General features: G+C 36.2%; 1 protein-coding gene across 5 annotated transcripts in view; it reads right to left on the bottom strand.

Annotated features, from left to right (window-relative positions):
- The window catches only part of LOC102165580 (uncharacterized), a 1,236,614-nt gene extending 1,220,530 nt beyond the window's left edge, over positions 1 to 16,084 (bottom strand). For 2 of the 5 annotated variants that reach the window (XR_014821704.1, XM_084985760.1), the window contains exons 1-2: positions 15,447 to 16,084; positions 13,203 to 13,366 (exon numbers count right to left, since the gene is read on the bottom strand). Coding sequence is in view for 2 of the 5 variants with exons in the window: in XM_084985760.1 (XP_084841886.1) it covers positions 13,203 to 13,290 (88 nt within the window). In the remaining 3 variants the exon portion in view is untranslated. Of the gene's footprint in view, positions 1 to 13,202; positions 13,422 to 15,136; positions 15,256 to 15,446 lie in introns of those variants that run through there. The other 3 variants (XR_002335976.2, XR_002335998.2, XM_084985761.1) reach the window with 3 other exon arrangements.
- Between the last annotated feature and the right edge of the window lie 690 nt (positions 16,085 to 16,774).

Below are 16,774 nucleotides of genomic sequence, written 5' to 3'. Positions count from 1 at the left end.
TTGCGCTTCAATAAAAAAAGAGTAATAATCCATACACAGACTATAAGCTCCCTGAGTGTGTTTTCCTGTTTACTCTAGAATAAACAAGAATGTTTTCTGGAACAGGGCAGTGCTTTCTAAAACCTTTTAAATGAATAAACCAATGCATCAGTGAAGAAATCTTTCCCTGTGCTGAAGAAATGCCTTATTCATCTCAAACATAAAGGATGTACATTCAGTCATGGATTAATTTAGATCAAACAATGTAAAAAATAGAAAGCAGATGACTAACAAACAAGACGGTTCTCTGAGAACAGATTTGTTAAACCTCATGTAGGCTGCTAGACATATTGGAAAGAACCATTTTCCAAAGCTCAGATCTTAGGATGAACTAGAACCTGCCACTTACTATTCATGTAACTTACCAGGAGTTGTAGTTGCCATTGTTTAAAACGTTATAGGCTTATCAAAATAATTAAAGAGATACAGTATCTACAACTTCCCAGCTACGTAATAATGACATCACAAATCTTACTCTGTCTCTTCTCTTGAAATATACTTCTGCGGCAGAGAAAATAATGAAAATATTTTAGAAGACAGTAATACACATAGATAGCTTTTATACTATTTTACTTTAAATGTGATTTGTCAATTACTTACGGTAGATATTCTATTTTAGCATCTTCCTGGTCAACTGATTTAAAATGAAGTTAAAACGAAGTCTTCTTTATTTATTTTGCTTTTTAAGGCTGCAGGTGCGGCATATGGAAGTTCCCTGGCTAGGGATCATATCGGAATTGCAGCTGCTGGCCTATGCCATAGCCACAGCAATGCAGGACCTGAGTCACACCTATGACCTACACCACAGCTCATGGCAACACTGAATCCTTAACCCACTGAGCAAGTCCAGGGATCGAACTCTCATCTCCATGGATATTAGTTGTGCTCGTTACTGCTGAGCCATGAAGAGAACTTCCAAAGTTTTTTTTTTTTTTTAATTTTTAATTGCTATTTCCCCAATACATTTTTTTTCTGCTGTGCAGCATGGTGACCCAGTTACACATACATGTACACATTCTATTTTCTCACATTAAAAGTCCTTATTTAAAATTCATTTTAATATTTCCCCTTTGGCTTTACTTAGTACTTTTGTACATAATGTGCTTAAATTTTAAAATGCACTTTTAATTACAGAGAGTTTTTAAGGAAAATAAGAATTTCAAGGAAAGTAATTTAGACCCTGCCTTTTTTTTAATTCTCCAGAGAATAAAATGTGACTAAATATATTCATAGTATATTTTCTAACCAATTCATATGAGCTCACCAGTGAAATAAAGGGTACTTCCCCACATTCAGCAGCCTTATAAGAAACAGAGCAGGGAGACTCATAGCTGTGCTGGTGAAAGGAAATTATTCAGGACACTGTTCAAGGACATTATAGGGTGTACTCCTTAGGGTGAACACTCAGAGGGAATTATTTTCAGGTTTTGGCAGAAACATGTGTGTATCATTTGAGTACTTAATATGCTTTTAAATTTCAAAAACTGGAAAATGATCCACGTTTTCTTTATCACACTGCTAGACACTAACAGCTCAATGCATGGTCTATCCACCAATACTCAGTAGTAAATATAAGGAACTCTGCTATGTTCTCAATGTCTGTGTCCCCCTAAAATTCCTATGTTGAAACCTAACCTCCTTAAGGTGATGGCATTAAAAGGGAGGGATCTGGGGAGGTGATTAATCCTCATGAGTGGGATTTGTACCCTTTCAAAGGAAGCCAAGAAAGCTCCCTTGCCTTTCCACCTTGTGAGGTTTCAGTGAGATGACCATCAATGAGGAAGCAGGGCCCTCTCCTCACCAGACCATGAGTCTACTGCTGTCATGACCTTGGACTTCCCAGACTCCAGAACTGTGAGAAGTAAATGGTTATTTTGTATAAGCCACCCAGTTTACAGTATTTTTGTTATAGTAGCCTAAAGAGACTAAAAAGAGACTATTTTTTTTAATGTATTAATCTTGAACCTTGGTTAAATACACAGCCCTATCTTTCTTTTATTATATACATATATTTTTTTTCACCTGTTTTAAAACATAGAGGACTTTTTCCTAGTTTTTTTTTTTTCAAAAGTTATAGTATCTAAACTCATTAGTCTCAATTTTTTTTTCACTCAAATGTATTTTAGGTATATATTTCCAAGTAACTAACTAAAGACCTAACATATTATTTTTAGAAATTTCTAAATATATCTTCAACAGCTACTTCAGATACACTTAGGAATAAACTAAAGCAAAAGTTAACTGATTAAAGTATGCTATTTGTGTCTTTAAACTATTCCATCTTTTCCTTTCTGAGTTCTAAGTTTATTGAGTTACCATGCCTTCAGAGACTGGATATTCAAGTCTATTTTCTTATTTTAAAATGATTGTTTTTTTTAGATATTTATCATTTTGACTTACTATGTTATTTATTTGGGCAAAGAAATGATAAAGGAAAATAAGATGAAAAATAGAAAATTCCATATGTAATTTTTTATATTACATAGGGCATTTACATTACATAGGGCATGTAGCTTCCATACTAATGAGAAGGTGGTCATTGGAAACCTTAACAAAAGCACTTAAGCTGTGGGATGCAGCACAGCTGAAGCCAGGGGAGAGGCTTCATAATTGTTTCTTTTATATCTTGGTGTCTGGCATTAAGAGCTTCTAAACAGAAGCTTTGCGTGTACTGCTAAAACGGACCACATTGCCAAGTAATACCCATAATAGAAGTCAATTACGAAAATAAACCTGACATATTTACCCCACTGTTAATAAGATCTTATTTTACTAATAAATTATATTGATAGCTAAATAATTAATATGATTAAATTAAAGAAGTACAAATATAATAGATGAAAGGATAGAAAGTTGAAAAATACAGCAATGTTATTAAAGTAATAAAAATGTGATCCACAGTAAGTAGATTTGAATTATAAATACTGGTACTAAATATTCTATCAAAATTAGAATTTATCTTACATTATTCCTAATAGCAAAGGCAGAGAAATGTGTGGTTATTAACATAAATAGTTTTGTTGTAATATTAACCTAAATAAACCATAATATCAGAGAAATAGTGGTAATACTCTTCCTAGGATTCTAGGACTCTTGTGAAATATTGTCAGGATAAACTATTGCTTGTCAAACTGAATATAGTTATGTTATCAAATACAATGGGCTATCACAGTACATCTATTTTCCTGTCTGACTTTTCTAGAGCATTGAGTTCCAGAATTGACCAATAAAGGAGAATAGCAATCCTGAATTCATTTTATTGTCATAGATTGGACTATATAATATTGAATCAATAAAAGAATGAAATCTAATTGTCCCATTTTCCCTCTTCCATATTAATTTTAAATGATTAATGCTAACAAATTTTGGCTCTAACCGTTAAGTCATTACAGGTCAAAAATTTGAGTTATCCCCCCTCCTCAAAAAAAATCACCTAAGCTGTACTTTCCAAAGGAATTCTCACTGTAATTCATCTGAGGCCCAAACTCAAACAAAAATGAGGTTGTAAACTCAAGCTTGAAGAGATTTATGAGTAGATCAATTGTGCTTGTAAAATAAGCCTAGACCACTAATTTTCTAGCAGTTTTGAGTTGACAGAATTATAGCAGTCTCTTCATATTGTCTATCTTTGATGTTCTTCTTTATTTTCTTTTTTCTTGACATGATTATTGATTGCCCAGGTGTTTTGAAATTATTACTAACTTTACATTTACAGTTACAGCAGGTGGTTGAAAAGAAAAAGATGAATTCAACAGTGCTATAAATTTGATGTCTTACACTGCTTTTTTAAACTATCAAACTGAAGCTAGTCTATCAGTATATACCTCTGGTCATGTATGTAATCTATCTAGGAGTAGCTATACTCATAATGAACCCATTATTAACAACTTTGGCTGACATTTAAGACCATATAGAAGGTCAGGATAACCTCTTTCTCAAGCTGAGTTTTCTCTGTTCCTTTGGTGCGTATAATTCCCTCCACTTCACTGAGTAACTCATTCTCTGACGTTGCTTCATGGTTTCCTCCTTCCATGGATCTTTGTTCACTTAGCCATTATTCACTTTTAAGTACCATGTATTGTGTTCCCTCCTGGACCAACAGTAAAGAAGAAGGAATTCAAAATTCTTGTTCTAATATTTTCATGGAACGTTCCAACAAGGAAGTAGCTAATTGCAATATAATGTGATATGTTTCTTCTCTCTTCCAAATTGCCCTCATTTGCTCCATTTCAGAGGCAAAAATATTAAGCATTTCTCAAAATCAACCCTAAATGGAACATATACACAAAGCCTTTCCACGTAACACCTATTATTATTAATTTGTGGAAACAATAACCTACTTTAACAGAGTATTCAGTATTGGATTTTGCATCCTAAGCAATGTTTCAGCATACTGTCTTACACTTGCAAACGTTCAAGTAATTGTGTGGCCTTAAAAAAAAAAAAAAGTTGTAATAGCGAAGCACAAACTTCAACAATCTTCCCCCTACGAATATTGATATGCTTGCATTTTATTGCTACACAGTTTTAGGAAAAAGCATGATACTTTACAAACTTTAAGTCAGGATTTAATGTATTTTTGCAGGTAAATTAAAAAATTTACCTATGTCACAAAATTTGTACTAATCTAGAGTATTTGTTGGTTTTACATTACTCACAACCCCAACTGCATTTATTGCATTCTTTGTTTAAGTCCACCCTTTCTCCCCATTTATAGTATTTGTGCTACTGTAGGCTTTATAGGCAATCCTTCTGAGCACAGGCAAAAATGTACTTTTTAATCTTTGAATTCTTTGTCTCATACAACTGATTGTATTCCAGAATATAATACAAGTCACTACTCAAGAAATACTCCAGCTCCCAGCAATCTCACTACTGGGCATATATCCAGGAAAAAAAGTATAATTAAAAAAAAAATACATGCACCCAAGTGTTTATTGCCGCACTATTCACAACAGCCAAGACATGGAAACAAGTGAATTGTCCACCGACAGATGAATAAAGATGATATGGTACATATACATAATGGAATACTACTCAGCCATAAAAAGTATGAAATAATGCCATTTGCAGCAACATGGATGGACCTAGAGATTATCATACTAAGTGAAGTTAGCAAGAGAAAGACAAATACCACATGATATCACTTATACCTGGAATCTAAAATATGACACTAACTTACCTATAAAACAGAAACAGACTTACACATATAAAGAACAGACTTGATTGAGAGTTTGGAATTAGTGGATGCAAACCATTATATATAAGATAAACAATAAAATCCAACTGTATAGCACAGGAAACTGTATTCAATACCTAAAGAGAGAATTCTAGAATTTCCTTTATTTGAACTATACTTCATCACTGGCCTCATAACAGGAAAATTTGAGAAATTGCCTTTTAACACACTTTATGGATATCATGAAGGTTGACACTGTACTGTTCTACTGTCTATATTTTATGAGGGCAGAAGGCAGCAGTATCCCATCTGTCAGTAAATCTGTGTTTCTTCTAAGCAGCAAGTTTTACCACAGGAAGGCAGTTAAGTCCAATGGTCAAGGGTAGATGCTTTGCACTTGACAGCTTGGGTCCAAAACTCATGTCTTTGTTTACTCCTTTGTGAAATGAGTGGAAAAGTAGTTCTTACCTGGTAGGATTATTGAAAATACTAAATGAAATTCAATATACCTGGTATCTACAAAAATCTGACACAGAGTATGCATTTCCTGCAGGCTATGATTCTCAGGAGAAAAACATATTTTGCAATTGCTTCTGTTTTCTTTTCTCTTTTCTAGATTCCAGGAAAATAAAAATCAAATGTATTGCCTTTCTGAAACTTTGTGATTGGATATAAAATCTACTAATTTTTTTTTACTTTTATTGTCAATTATAATTTTGTGTTTCATTTGGTTCTCTAGTTGTGGTACTGCATAAAATTGAATGTAATTATATGCCCTCCAAATTTATGGTGGAATTAGAGACTATAAAAATATGTATATGTATATACATATTTTCATTTGAATCTTTTATGACTTCAAAAATAATTTTCAGAATAGAGATTGGACTAGACAGTGATTGGAGGAGGGAGTAAGAAGATTTCTAGGACTAACCTCCTTGATTTGCATGAACACCTCGTGATAATCCATTTAGCTATAATTTGTGTTTATTTTTCTGTATTCTGATTGAGTTATACAGCACATTAAAAAGATTTAAAAAGATCTATGTATTACATATTCTGTATTCTTGCATTGAGTTTTCTTCAAACCTAATAAAAGACAGTGTATTTTCTCACTTCATGCTCAGGCCAATTCTATCATTTAAAATATTCTCAGTTGCAGGTAACAGAAAAGCAACTCAAATAGACTTAACCAACATTTTCTGTTCACATAATTTCAAAATCCAGAGGTAGACTAGGTTGCTAGCAAGGTTTTCATCAGGGATTCTGCTGCTACTCGCTGCAACCATGTTTCCAGTCTGCTTCTGTGGTTCAGGTTTATCTGCTCCCTGTTTTCCTTTGTGACCCCTAAGTGGATCCCAGCAGCTATCAAGGTCACATGCTGTGTCAAGTTCATTCCCAAGCTGTATAAAAAGCAGCAGTCCCAACTTTCTGATTGGAACTACGTAGATAATGTAACCTCTAAAAGAATCACAGTTAAGGGAGATAGCTTCACCTTGCTTGAATCAACAAACCAATGTCTTCTCAGAAGCTGAGCGCAGAAGCAAGCCTACTTAAAGGGCATGGGGGTCTTATAAGGGAGACTTGTGAAATGGTCTTGGGGTAGTAAATCAATTTATACATCACTATGTTTTTTAACTTCTTGAACTTGTGACATAAAAACAAAAAAAGCTTATTAGCTGTTATAACCAAGAGTCAATTACTTGAACATTTGACTGAGTCATGCATTTCTTTATATAACAGAATTTTGCTTGAAACCCCTCTGTAGACAGCTATTGGTAGCATAAGTCTTTGGGACTCAAAGATCCCAGTAACTGGCTATGGGAGTATGGTGGCAATGTTGAGCATGCAAAAAAACCAACAATGAAGACACATCAATGTCTGTCCAGTGATATCAAACATGTGGCACTCTTGCTATGCAAAGCATCAAAGCAATTTCACCCTCATTTAAAATTTGCCCTTGAATTTTCCCTGAATCATGTAGCCCCTGTTATAATTCAAGTATAGCTATAATAATTTTAACTCAGAAGAAATTCTTAACCCATTTTACATACTTTCTGCAGATCCAAAAAATAGATCATCAAATACATTACAAATCAACCACCCCCAGTAGCATTCTCTAATTATAAAGAAAATGACTATCTATTAGAAACCAGGTTTTTTTTAAAAACAAGTTAATGTGTGATATTTCTTTCTCTCTCTCTCTTTTTTTTTTTTTTTTTTTAAGAGGCACATCTGCAATATATGGAATTTCCTAGGCTAGGGGTTGAATCGGAGCTGTAGCCTCCAGCTTATGCCACAGCCACATGGGATCCCAGCCTCTGAGCAACATCTGCAGCCTTCACCACAGCTCATGATAATGCCAGATTTTTAACCCATTGGGAGAGGCCAGAGATCAAACCTACATCCTCATGGATACCAGTCAGGTTCATTACCACTGAGCCACAATGGGAGCTCCCTGGGTGATATTTTAATAAATGATTTTTTTATTTTCATAATTAACTTCTGGATAAAATAAAATATAGAATGAAATATGTACTTTCCTCTAAGGGAAACTGCAACTTATTTCCTTGCCTTACACAATCTCCTACAGGTGTAAACTTTATTATATATAGACAATAAATTAATGTTTGATTAATCAGCACTGCTAAAAGGTCTGAATTTATTTTTCTAAACAAATTATTTTTATTTCATGGATCCTAATGAGTGATTTTCTTGATAGTATCAGACATTTTTATATCAATTAAAATAAAGTAAAATAGAATTATTACTAATACTTAACCAGAGGGTAATGCAGCAGTTCCCTTCGTGGCTCAGCCATTAACGATCCCAACTAGGATCCATGAGGATGAGGTTCAATCTTTGGCCTTGCTTAGTGGGTTAAGGATCCAGCATTGCTGTTTTCTGTGGTGTAGGCTGCAGAGGTGTGTTGCCGTGGCATAGGCCAGCAGCTGTGGCTCCCATTCGACCCCTAGTTTGGCAACTTCCATATGCTACAGGTGTGGCCCTAAAAAGCAAAAAAAAAAAAAAAAAAAAAAAGAGGAAAATGCATTTTAAAAAATATTCACATTAAAATGGTCAATTTTTTATGTTATGTTTTCCTTTAAATTAATGAATTATTTGTTCTCAAGAAGATGTAATCTCTGCATGCTGCTATAGTACATCATACTGTATTCGGAGTGCTCTTACAGTTTTTGTAACTACCAATGAACTGAATCAAACCTTGCAAGCACTACCATACTTTTCACTGATTGCTCAATACAGTACTCAGATCAAAGTCTGCTGCCAAAGACATGAATATCAGTGTCTCTATCTACAAATTTACTTGCTATTTTCATAATTAAGATATTGACCATGGAATTCTTTTCATCACTGGTTAAATACTATATGTGATGAAAGTTTAATTCCTTTTTTATGATGGATAATTTACATACAATGGTAGTACATTGTTAAATATTTTGATAAATGGCCTATTTTACAGAATTTCATAATACAGAAAGAGCTTTGGTGAATAATGATCATTTCAATCCTCTATGTGATTACATTATTGCTTTTTAAGTATAAGTGGATCACGATGGCAAGAGTGAGGTGATTTTTTTTTTCTCCTTGATCATAGTTAATTTTATACAATCTGGAATAGCACAAATTTTGACCAAGAAATGAAATATGTTATTCATCCATGCTAATAAGTGTGATATGACTTGAATGTATTTCTATTGAGAATTCCTTCTCATTTTTTATAACTAAAATTTATAATATCATATTTTTATAATTTTTATAATTTCAACATCATATTTTTAAAGCATTATGCAATATACTATTAAATTTATCAAAAAATTTGAAAAGTGTACTAATACTATTCTCCAAGGTATACTATTCTCCAAGGTATTTTCCAATTAATTGAAATGAGTTATTTTTACCTTCTATTTCTTCTATTCAGTTTCTTTTTTGCCTTATAACCTTTTGTCTACCTCATGAATGACCTGAACTTGTACAAAATTAAACTAATATTAAAAATACTTATTTCATATAAATAAGTGACATAATATATAAAGATTTTCCTTTAAGGGAATTTAAGCATCTGGCATAAGCACATCAGCTTGCAGAATTTATTCATGTCTTTATAATATAAAATAGAGGAAAATTTTTGTGCCATTTTTCTGATTCTCAATTTGTAAAAGAGTGATCTTCTGATTACACCTTAATCTTTTTCTGAGTTATGGCTAATTTAAAACGATTTAAAAAAAAAATTAGCCTTGCCTGCAGGCACATCTGCACAGTTTCACTGAGTTTTTATCTTCATATGGATCCTCACGACAGTCATAAATTTTTACTAGGGGGTGTCAGTTTGTCCTCAGTTTTGTTTATTTTTAATACATGTATCTCTCAGGGTACCTTGCAATAGATGAGCCAAAAATAAAACTGATTTTCATTCAGTAATTTTTGAACCACAACTGGAAAAAATATCTATGGAGAATTCTGCTAGCTTTCCTTTAACACTTTAAAATCTCCTTTTATTTATTTTTATTTATTTTTAATTTTTGGCCACACCCACAGCGTGTGAAAGTTCCTGGGCCAGGAATTGAACCTGAGCCACAACTGGAACCAGAGCCACAGCAGTGACAATGTCAGATCTTTAACCCACTAAGACACAAGAGAACTCTTAAAAATCTCCTTTTAGATAGAATCCCACTTGAAAGCTTAGTGCCTGGTCCAGTCTTCATGACCACTCCCATCTCAACAACATCACTTTCATTGCGTGTGTGTTGATATCATTGATCATATTTCAAGGAACCTTATAAGAAACAACTTTGTGGAACTGTTTCTAAGATCTTGCTGAAGATGTTCATTACATTTGATAGTCTCCCATGTGGCCTCAAAGGAGAGATTTCTTTCTGTCTCAATATTGAACGTGGTTTTTCATTTCTAGATATACTGGTATAAAGCTAATTTGATTTTATGAAATGAAAGTTAATCTGGTAACTGAATATTTTGTAACCATTCATTCTTTCAACAATATTTATTAAGCACTAAGTACTCTGCATTGTTCTGGTGCTAGGGATATAGCAGTGAATAGAACAGTTGAAAACATCACAGGCATCAACCAGTTCTCATTCTTATGACTAATCACTTAGATCCATTTGATTTCTCCAGAGAAGCAGAACACATGCACACACACACATAAAATATATATACACATGTATTTCATATTTTTATATACACAGTTGATCCTTGAACAACGTAAGGGTTTAGGGCATGAACTGTCTGTGTAATGAAAAATACATGTATAATTTATAGTTGGTCCTCTACATACATGGTTCCTTTACATCTGTGGTTCTATACTCAAGGATCTTGTAGGACCTTAGTATTTACTACTGAAAAAATATCCACACATAAATGACCCACCCATGAGGTTCACATTTGTGTTGTTCAAGGGTCAACTATATATAAATAAAATTATGTGAATATGGAAGCTGGCAAGTCCCAAATCAGAAAGGGTGAGTCAGCAATCTGGGAAATCAGGAATTAGATTTAGATCTAGTTTGAAGGCCAGCAGGCTTGAAAGCCAGGAAGAGTTAGGTTTTAGTTTGTGTCTCAAGGCTGAAAAACAGCTTGTGTCCCAGTTTAAAGATTGTCATGCAGAATGGATTTTTCTCTTACTCAGAGGAAGGTGACCTTTTCACCTATTCAGACCTTAAACTATTGTGTGAGTCCCACCCACACTGGGGAGGGGGGAAATCTGCTTTACTCCACCAATTGTATGTTAGTCTCATAAAGAAACAAATAGTCTAGGAGTTCCCCTCGTGGTGCAGTGGTTAATGAATCTGACTAGTAACCATGAGGTTGAAGGTTTGGTCCCTGGCCTTGCTCAGTGGGTTAAGGATCCGGTGTTGCCATGAGCTGTGGTGTAGGTCACAGACACAGTGGCTCAAATCCTACGATTAGACCCCTAGCCTGGGAACCTCCATATGCCGCAGGAAGCGGCCCTAGAAAAGGCAAAAAGACCAAAAAAAGAAGAAACAACCAGTCTAGTTGACACACAAAATTGACCATCACAACACTTAGGAATCAAAATCCATAACTCCTGAGACTTCTCCCCCGTGTTTCACCTTACATATCCATTTGCCTTCTAAAATTGTCCTCTTGCAGTTAGTAGGCTGCAAAAACATAACAGCCTTAAAATAAACTTGACTCCCAACTGGTGACTTCCAAAAAAGACCTGGCCCCTCTCAGTGTCCTCTTCTCTGTAAAGAGCACCATCGCTCATGCAGGGGCCCAGGTCCATGGCTGTGGAATCACTCCTAGTGAATACTGTTATACCAATGCCCATCTTTTCCCAGTATTATTGCCCCTAATGCATTCTTTATTCATTTATTTTTTGTCCTTTTTTTTTTTTGTAGGGCTTCACCCGCAGCATATGGAAGTTCCCAGGCTAGGGGTTAAATCAGAGCTGCAGCTGCCAGCCTACACCACACCTCATGGCAACACGAGATCCTTACCCACTGAGCGAGGCCAGGGATCGAACCTGTGTCATCATGAATACCAGTCAGGTTCATTACCTCTGAACTACAACGGGAATTCCCCAACCCCCATGCATTCTTCATTGGTATGAAAGCAAACTTCCTAAAAGAAGCAAATCTGATGTTAACTCCACCCCTTTATTAAGTATATTTAAATAGCTCCCTATAAACTACAGAATAAAGTCCATTCTTCTTATTATAACATAAAAGGTCTTTCATGAAGCCTTTCTCTCCCATCTCATCTCTCATCATAATCCACTCAAGCTGTTTGTATCATCCATCTACCTCTCCTAGGCTCTTTGTATTGCTGTGAATTGGCCAAGCTCTTCTGCTTCTAGGCCTTTACATATGAATTTCTCTATCCTTAGCTTGTCCTTCCCCAACTTTCTCTACTTCATTCATTTTTATCTTTCATAACCTACCCAAATAGCACTTCTCAGCATCCTTTTTTGACCTCCTAAGTCCGAGCTAGGATAGCATAGCACTCACTTTGTGGCTCTATTCACATTGTTTACACTCTGATAACCATCCGTTTACTTGTCCATTATCATTCTTTGCTGAAAGTTTCTTATGAGCATAAACTGTCTGAACTTTACAGGATGATTTAAAAATCATCAAGCACAGAACCTCATATATATTAGATATCCAACTATTCCACAAAGAAGGAAGGGAGAAAAAGGGAAAAGAGATTCTGTAAAGCTCATGGGTTGTTAAGTATCTGAAGTTATAATCCTATATTACAACTGGGAAAGCCATGATTTCCTAGGGTGTATAACAGAAAGGATCCATAGGAATTAATCATGACATGAAAAGTGGAAGGAGGTTCTCTTCCTTCAGGCTTTAAGATTCTCTGAAAACAATCACAGCTGGCTAGCAAATCCAATTCTCCCATCCAATGAAAAGACCAGTACCATTCATAAGTGATGCTAATAACTTCACTATTCCAAAGAGACAAGGCCTAAGAGCATACCAAAATGCCATGAAAAGAGCAGTTAACTGATACAACCCTGGATAGCCATGGACTTATTTTTATGACACAGCTATTCCCTTAACAACCGTCAGGATAGAGGGGGACATGATACCATTAGGAAAACAATAGTCAGTAACCCCAAATTTGCCTCACAACAAGGAAATCAATGAAGCAATTAGTGAAAATTATACACAATTTCCCAAAATGCTTAAAAATAATTTTTCAGGGAAAAAAAAATGTTCCAGCTCACTATAAACATCTTAACAGTGCCCAAACATTCCATTTGTATTCTACTTCCTTCATTACTGCTGATTAAACTTATTCTTCTTTAAATACCAGTCTTGATGATAAAAATGTGAAAAAAAATCATTGATGGTTTTTATAGTGTTTTAGGTATCTATTTGCTATTAAAAAATCATCCCAAACTTACAGCTTAAAATAACCAACATTTTTAATCTTTCAGTTTCTGTGCATTAGAAAATAGGAAGTGATTTACCTGAGTGGTTCTGGCTCAGTCTCTCACAAGGTTTCTGGTAACATGTTAGCTTGAGCTGGAAGAACCACCACAAAGATGACTCATCCATGTGCTCTTAGCAGAAGGCCTCGGTTCGTTGGCACATGGCCCTCTTCACTAGGCTGCTGAGTGTCTTTTTCTCACTCCTGAGAGTAAGTCATGTGAGAGAGCACAAAGAGGAAACACAATACCTTTTCTGACCTATTACAGAAAACGATGTATAGTCATTTCTGATACATTCTGTCCATAGAAGCAAGTCACTAAATCCATTCTCTATGCAAGAGGAGCCAAATTAAGCTCCACATTTTGAATTTGTATACACATTTTAAGACAGAACATATAGGTGATATTAAAGCAATAGTTTTTTACTTAACAAACATGCACAGTATTGCCTCTTCATTAAGTCTGCTTTTAGGATGAAATCCTCAAAAGATAAGATGAAGTATATGGGAACACAGACTCCAAAATGACATTTTGGAATAAACCTCTTTTATAAGTGTGTATCTGCTTCTATTTGCATTGCGTGATAAGGGGTGGGGGGAAGTATTGCAGCTGTTACTTCTCTATCCTGACCCTAAAAAGAGCATCAGATCCAGTCTATCCATTCAATCCTCCATGCCCCTCTTTTACTTCCCAGAGTTCAGATTATCTGAATGAGAAGACAATCATGATGGTTCCCAACCAACTGAAAAGTAACTTGAATGAGACTTTCCATTGGTATTTCTGGTTGAGGGAGGGAGGTGTATGTTTGTGATGAAGATTTTTTAATTATCATTTCCTTCTCCCTCCTTCTCACTTTCCCACTGTCATCCCCCACCCCTACCCCTCTTCCTTCCACCAGGAATCAAGACTTCAGCTGACAGGAGTTCCCATCGTGGCGCAGTGGTTAACGAATCCGACTAGGAACCATGAGGTTGCGGGTTCGGTCCCTGCCCTTGCTCAGTGGGTTAAGGATCCAGAGTTGCCGTGAGCTGTGGTGTGGGTCGCAGACGCGGCTCGGATCCCACGTTGCTGTGGCTCTGGCGTAGGCCGGCGGCCACAGCTCCGATTCAACCCCTAGCCTGGGAACCTCCATATGCCATGGGAGCAGCTCAAGAAAAGGCAAAAAGACAACAAAAAAAAAAAAAAAAAAAGATTTCAGCTGACATACCCAGAAGGGTAAGAGGGTAGCATTTCTGAGGCTGAGACTATAGCTGCCCTCCACTTCAATTCATTTTGGTTATACAAAGTAAGGTGTTTGAGTGTTGGCCACCTGTTTATCTTGCCCCGAGGATATTTTTCTTTTAATGATTTCTAAGCTCTGGGCAGGTCATGATCGTGCTTGACACACTGAATCTTGCCACTCATAACCGCAATTGCACACATTTTGCTTTGACCTGTAGTCTGTTGCCTTGGACCCTTTCCTCCACAACAGTACTGAGGAGCTTAGTTCTGTAACACCAGCTTCTCCAGAGCCCTGGCAGAACCTAACTGGCTGGTAGGTTTTCTAGCTTTTGTAGTTTATCACTTGAACTGATACAGTCAGTTAGAATTTAGATCAAATTTTCTAAGATGCTCGTTCCCTTCTTCCTCTCTCTGCCACCATTTTTGGCTTTTCTACTTTGGCTTGCGTAGGTCTTTATTGTTCCAAGTACCCAAGAACTCAGAATCTTCCAAATACATCCTAGCAGTCTATCAACTGCATCCCTGAGAGTTCTTGTCCTTAAATCCCTTATCACAGTAAAGTGCTTCTGTATTGATTAACTCTCTCTAATCTAACTTCATGTTTTCCCTTATGTTAAAATTCAGACTCATACATATTTTGCATTGTGGCTTCATTTAAGTCTCAATTTCTTTCAGCATGAGGATCCCTTTCCTCCCCTTAGCATCCCCATGGTGTCCCTGGCCAAATTTTTTTTTTTTTTTTCCAAATTTACCTTAGTCACTTGTCTGGTGGCAGAAGTGGAGAGGAGTGGAGGTTTGGAGGACTTATGTGTTGGCTCACCAGTTGGAGGCTGCTACACCCTTTCCAGCAGAGGGAGGAGCATTTAGGCTCAATTGGGAAATAATGGACTACTTTTATAGGCCCAGAGGATTCATGGGAAGATGGGGACTTAACATTTTCAATCTTCTTGGGGTAGAGACACCTGGGTTGATGCACCATCAGGGCATCATTCATACTGAACAATGGTTCTAACCTTGCCAGAGCAGCATTGAATTCTCAAGGTAATTCACATCTCTACATACCTTTTAATTAGGTCCTGATCTAGGTATTCAATGATTTCTGCCTGGGTTGCAAGAAGATGGAAGACAATTTGTGTGCTCCAAGAGTCTTCTGGTTTTTACATTTGGCCTTAAGTTGGTAATTAATCATCCTCAGACATTCGTGAACTTTTTCCAATGCTTGATTGCCTTCAGCAATAGCCACGCACCTTCACCATCTGTATCAAGACTAATCCCCAACAAGTTTCACTTGCCACTGCATTCATTTCCACTTGCAGCCTATCACTTTTCAGCACTGAGAAAAACTGGTATAGCACAGGTGATATGATTCTCACTTCCAGCCAAGCAGTGGGCAATCCAGCAGTAGTGTGATTTTAGAAAAGCCTTCTTCAAGCAACTTCTGGAGCCAAATGCCTTATGTTAGATTCCCCAGGAAACTGACTTCAAAACAAGAGATTCACATGCCTGTAGTTTCTTGTAGTTCTCTCAGGGAATAAGAGAAGCAGACTGAGTAGAAGGAAAGCTTGAGCTACAAAACAGATGGAGCAAAGACCACATTTACCTTCTCAGGGAGCTCTAGAGCTGGAAAAGACATTCTAAATTGTTCTGAACTGAAGCAAGAGAGACAAGTCTGCTCCCCGAGTGCAACCAGCCGTTGGTGTGGGCTTATCTCCCCCTGCCAAGGCCCCAAGCATGGGCTTGGCCATTCCTTAAGCAGAGAATTCCTACAGAGGGACAACTGTGAGCTGTCTTTAGGCAAGATATCAAGCAGCTGAGCAAATGTGGAAGGAGAGGGGAGGAGATAGATCTGAGTGATAAAGTGCTTACATATAGGGAGTAGGTACTATGCTCCCTCTAACAGGCACAATTAAAGTGTCATCACATAGTCTTTGTGAGGATGTGAGCTCCAACCTGACTATGTCAGGTTCTTAACCTACTGAGGCACAATGGGAGCGCCTAGGAAATTTTTTGAGTTGAAGTTGACATAAAACATTTTCTGATATTTTCAAATTTAGCCTAATGATGGCTCAATTTCAGTTTATAATCCGTCTTTATATATTTTCAAAGATGTTTTCAATACTTGTACATTATATACACTGCATATATTTTTAATAACAGCAAAAAAAGAAATGAGTGCCTGCTTGCCTTACAAAGAATAGATTTCCATAGAAACAGACTTCTAGGAACAATAAATTAAAAGTTTTGAATAAGCAATAACAAGTGATGATTTTCATATTGTTCTTCAATTATTTGAGAAATATGAAAACCATTACTTGAGTCACTGAAGTTAGAATGAACATTAGGGAATTCACTCCAGGCAGAAAATATAGAATGCTGAAACAGTTGATTTC

This window comes from Sus scrofa, chromosome 1 (genome assembly GCF_054392235.1).
Source record: "Sus scrofa isolate SSC_HxYL_T2T_F1_AM1 chromosome 1, Sscrofa_HxYL_maternal_Yorkshire_Landrace_v2.0, whole genome shotgun sequence".
Taxonomy (NCBI): Eukaryota; Metazoa; Chordata; class Mammalia; order Artiodactyla; family Suidae; genus Sus; species Sus scrofa.
This window is presented reverse-complemented; position numbering and strand designations above follow the sequence as displayed.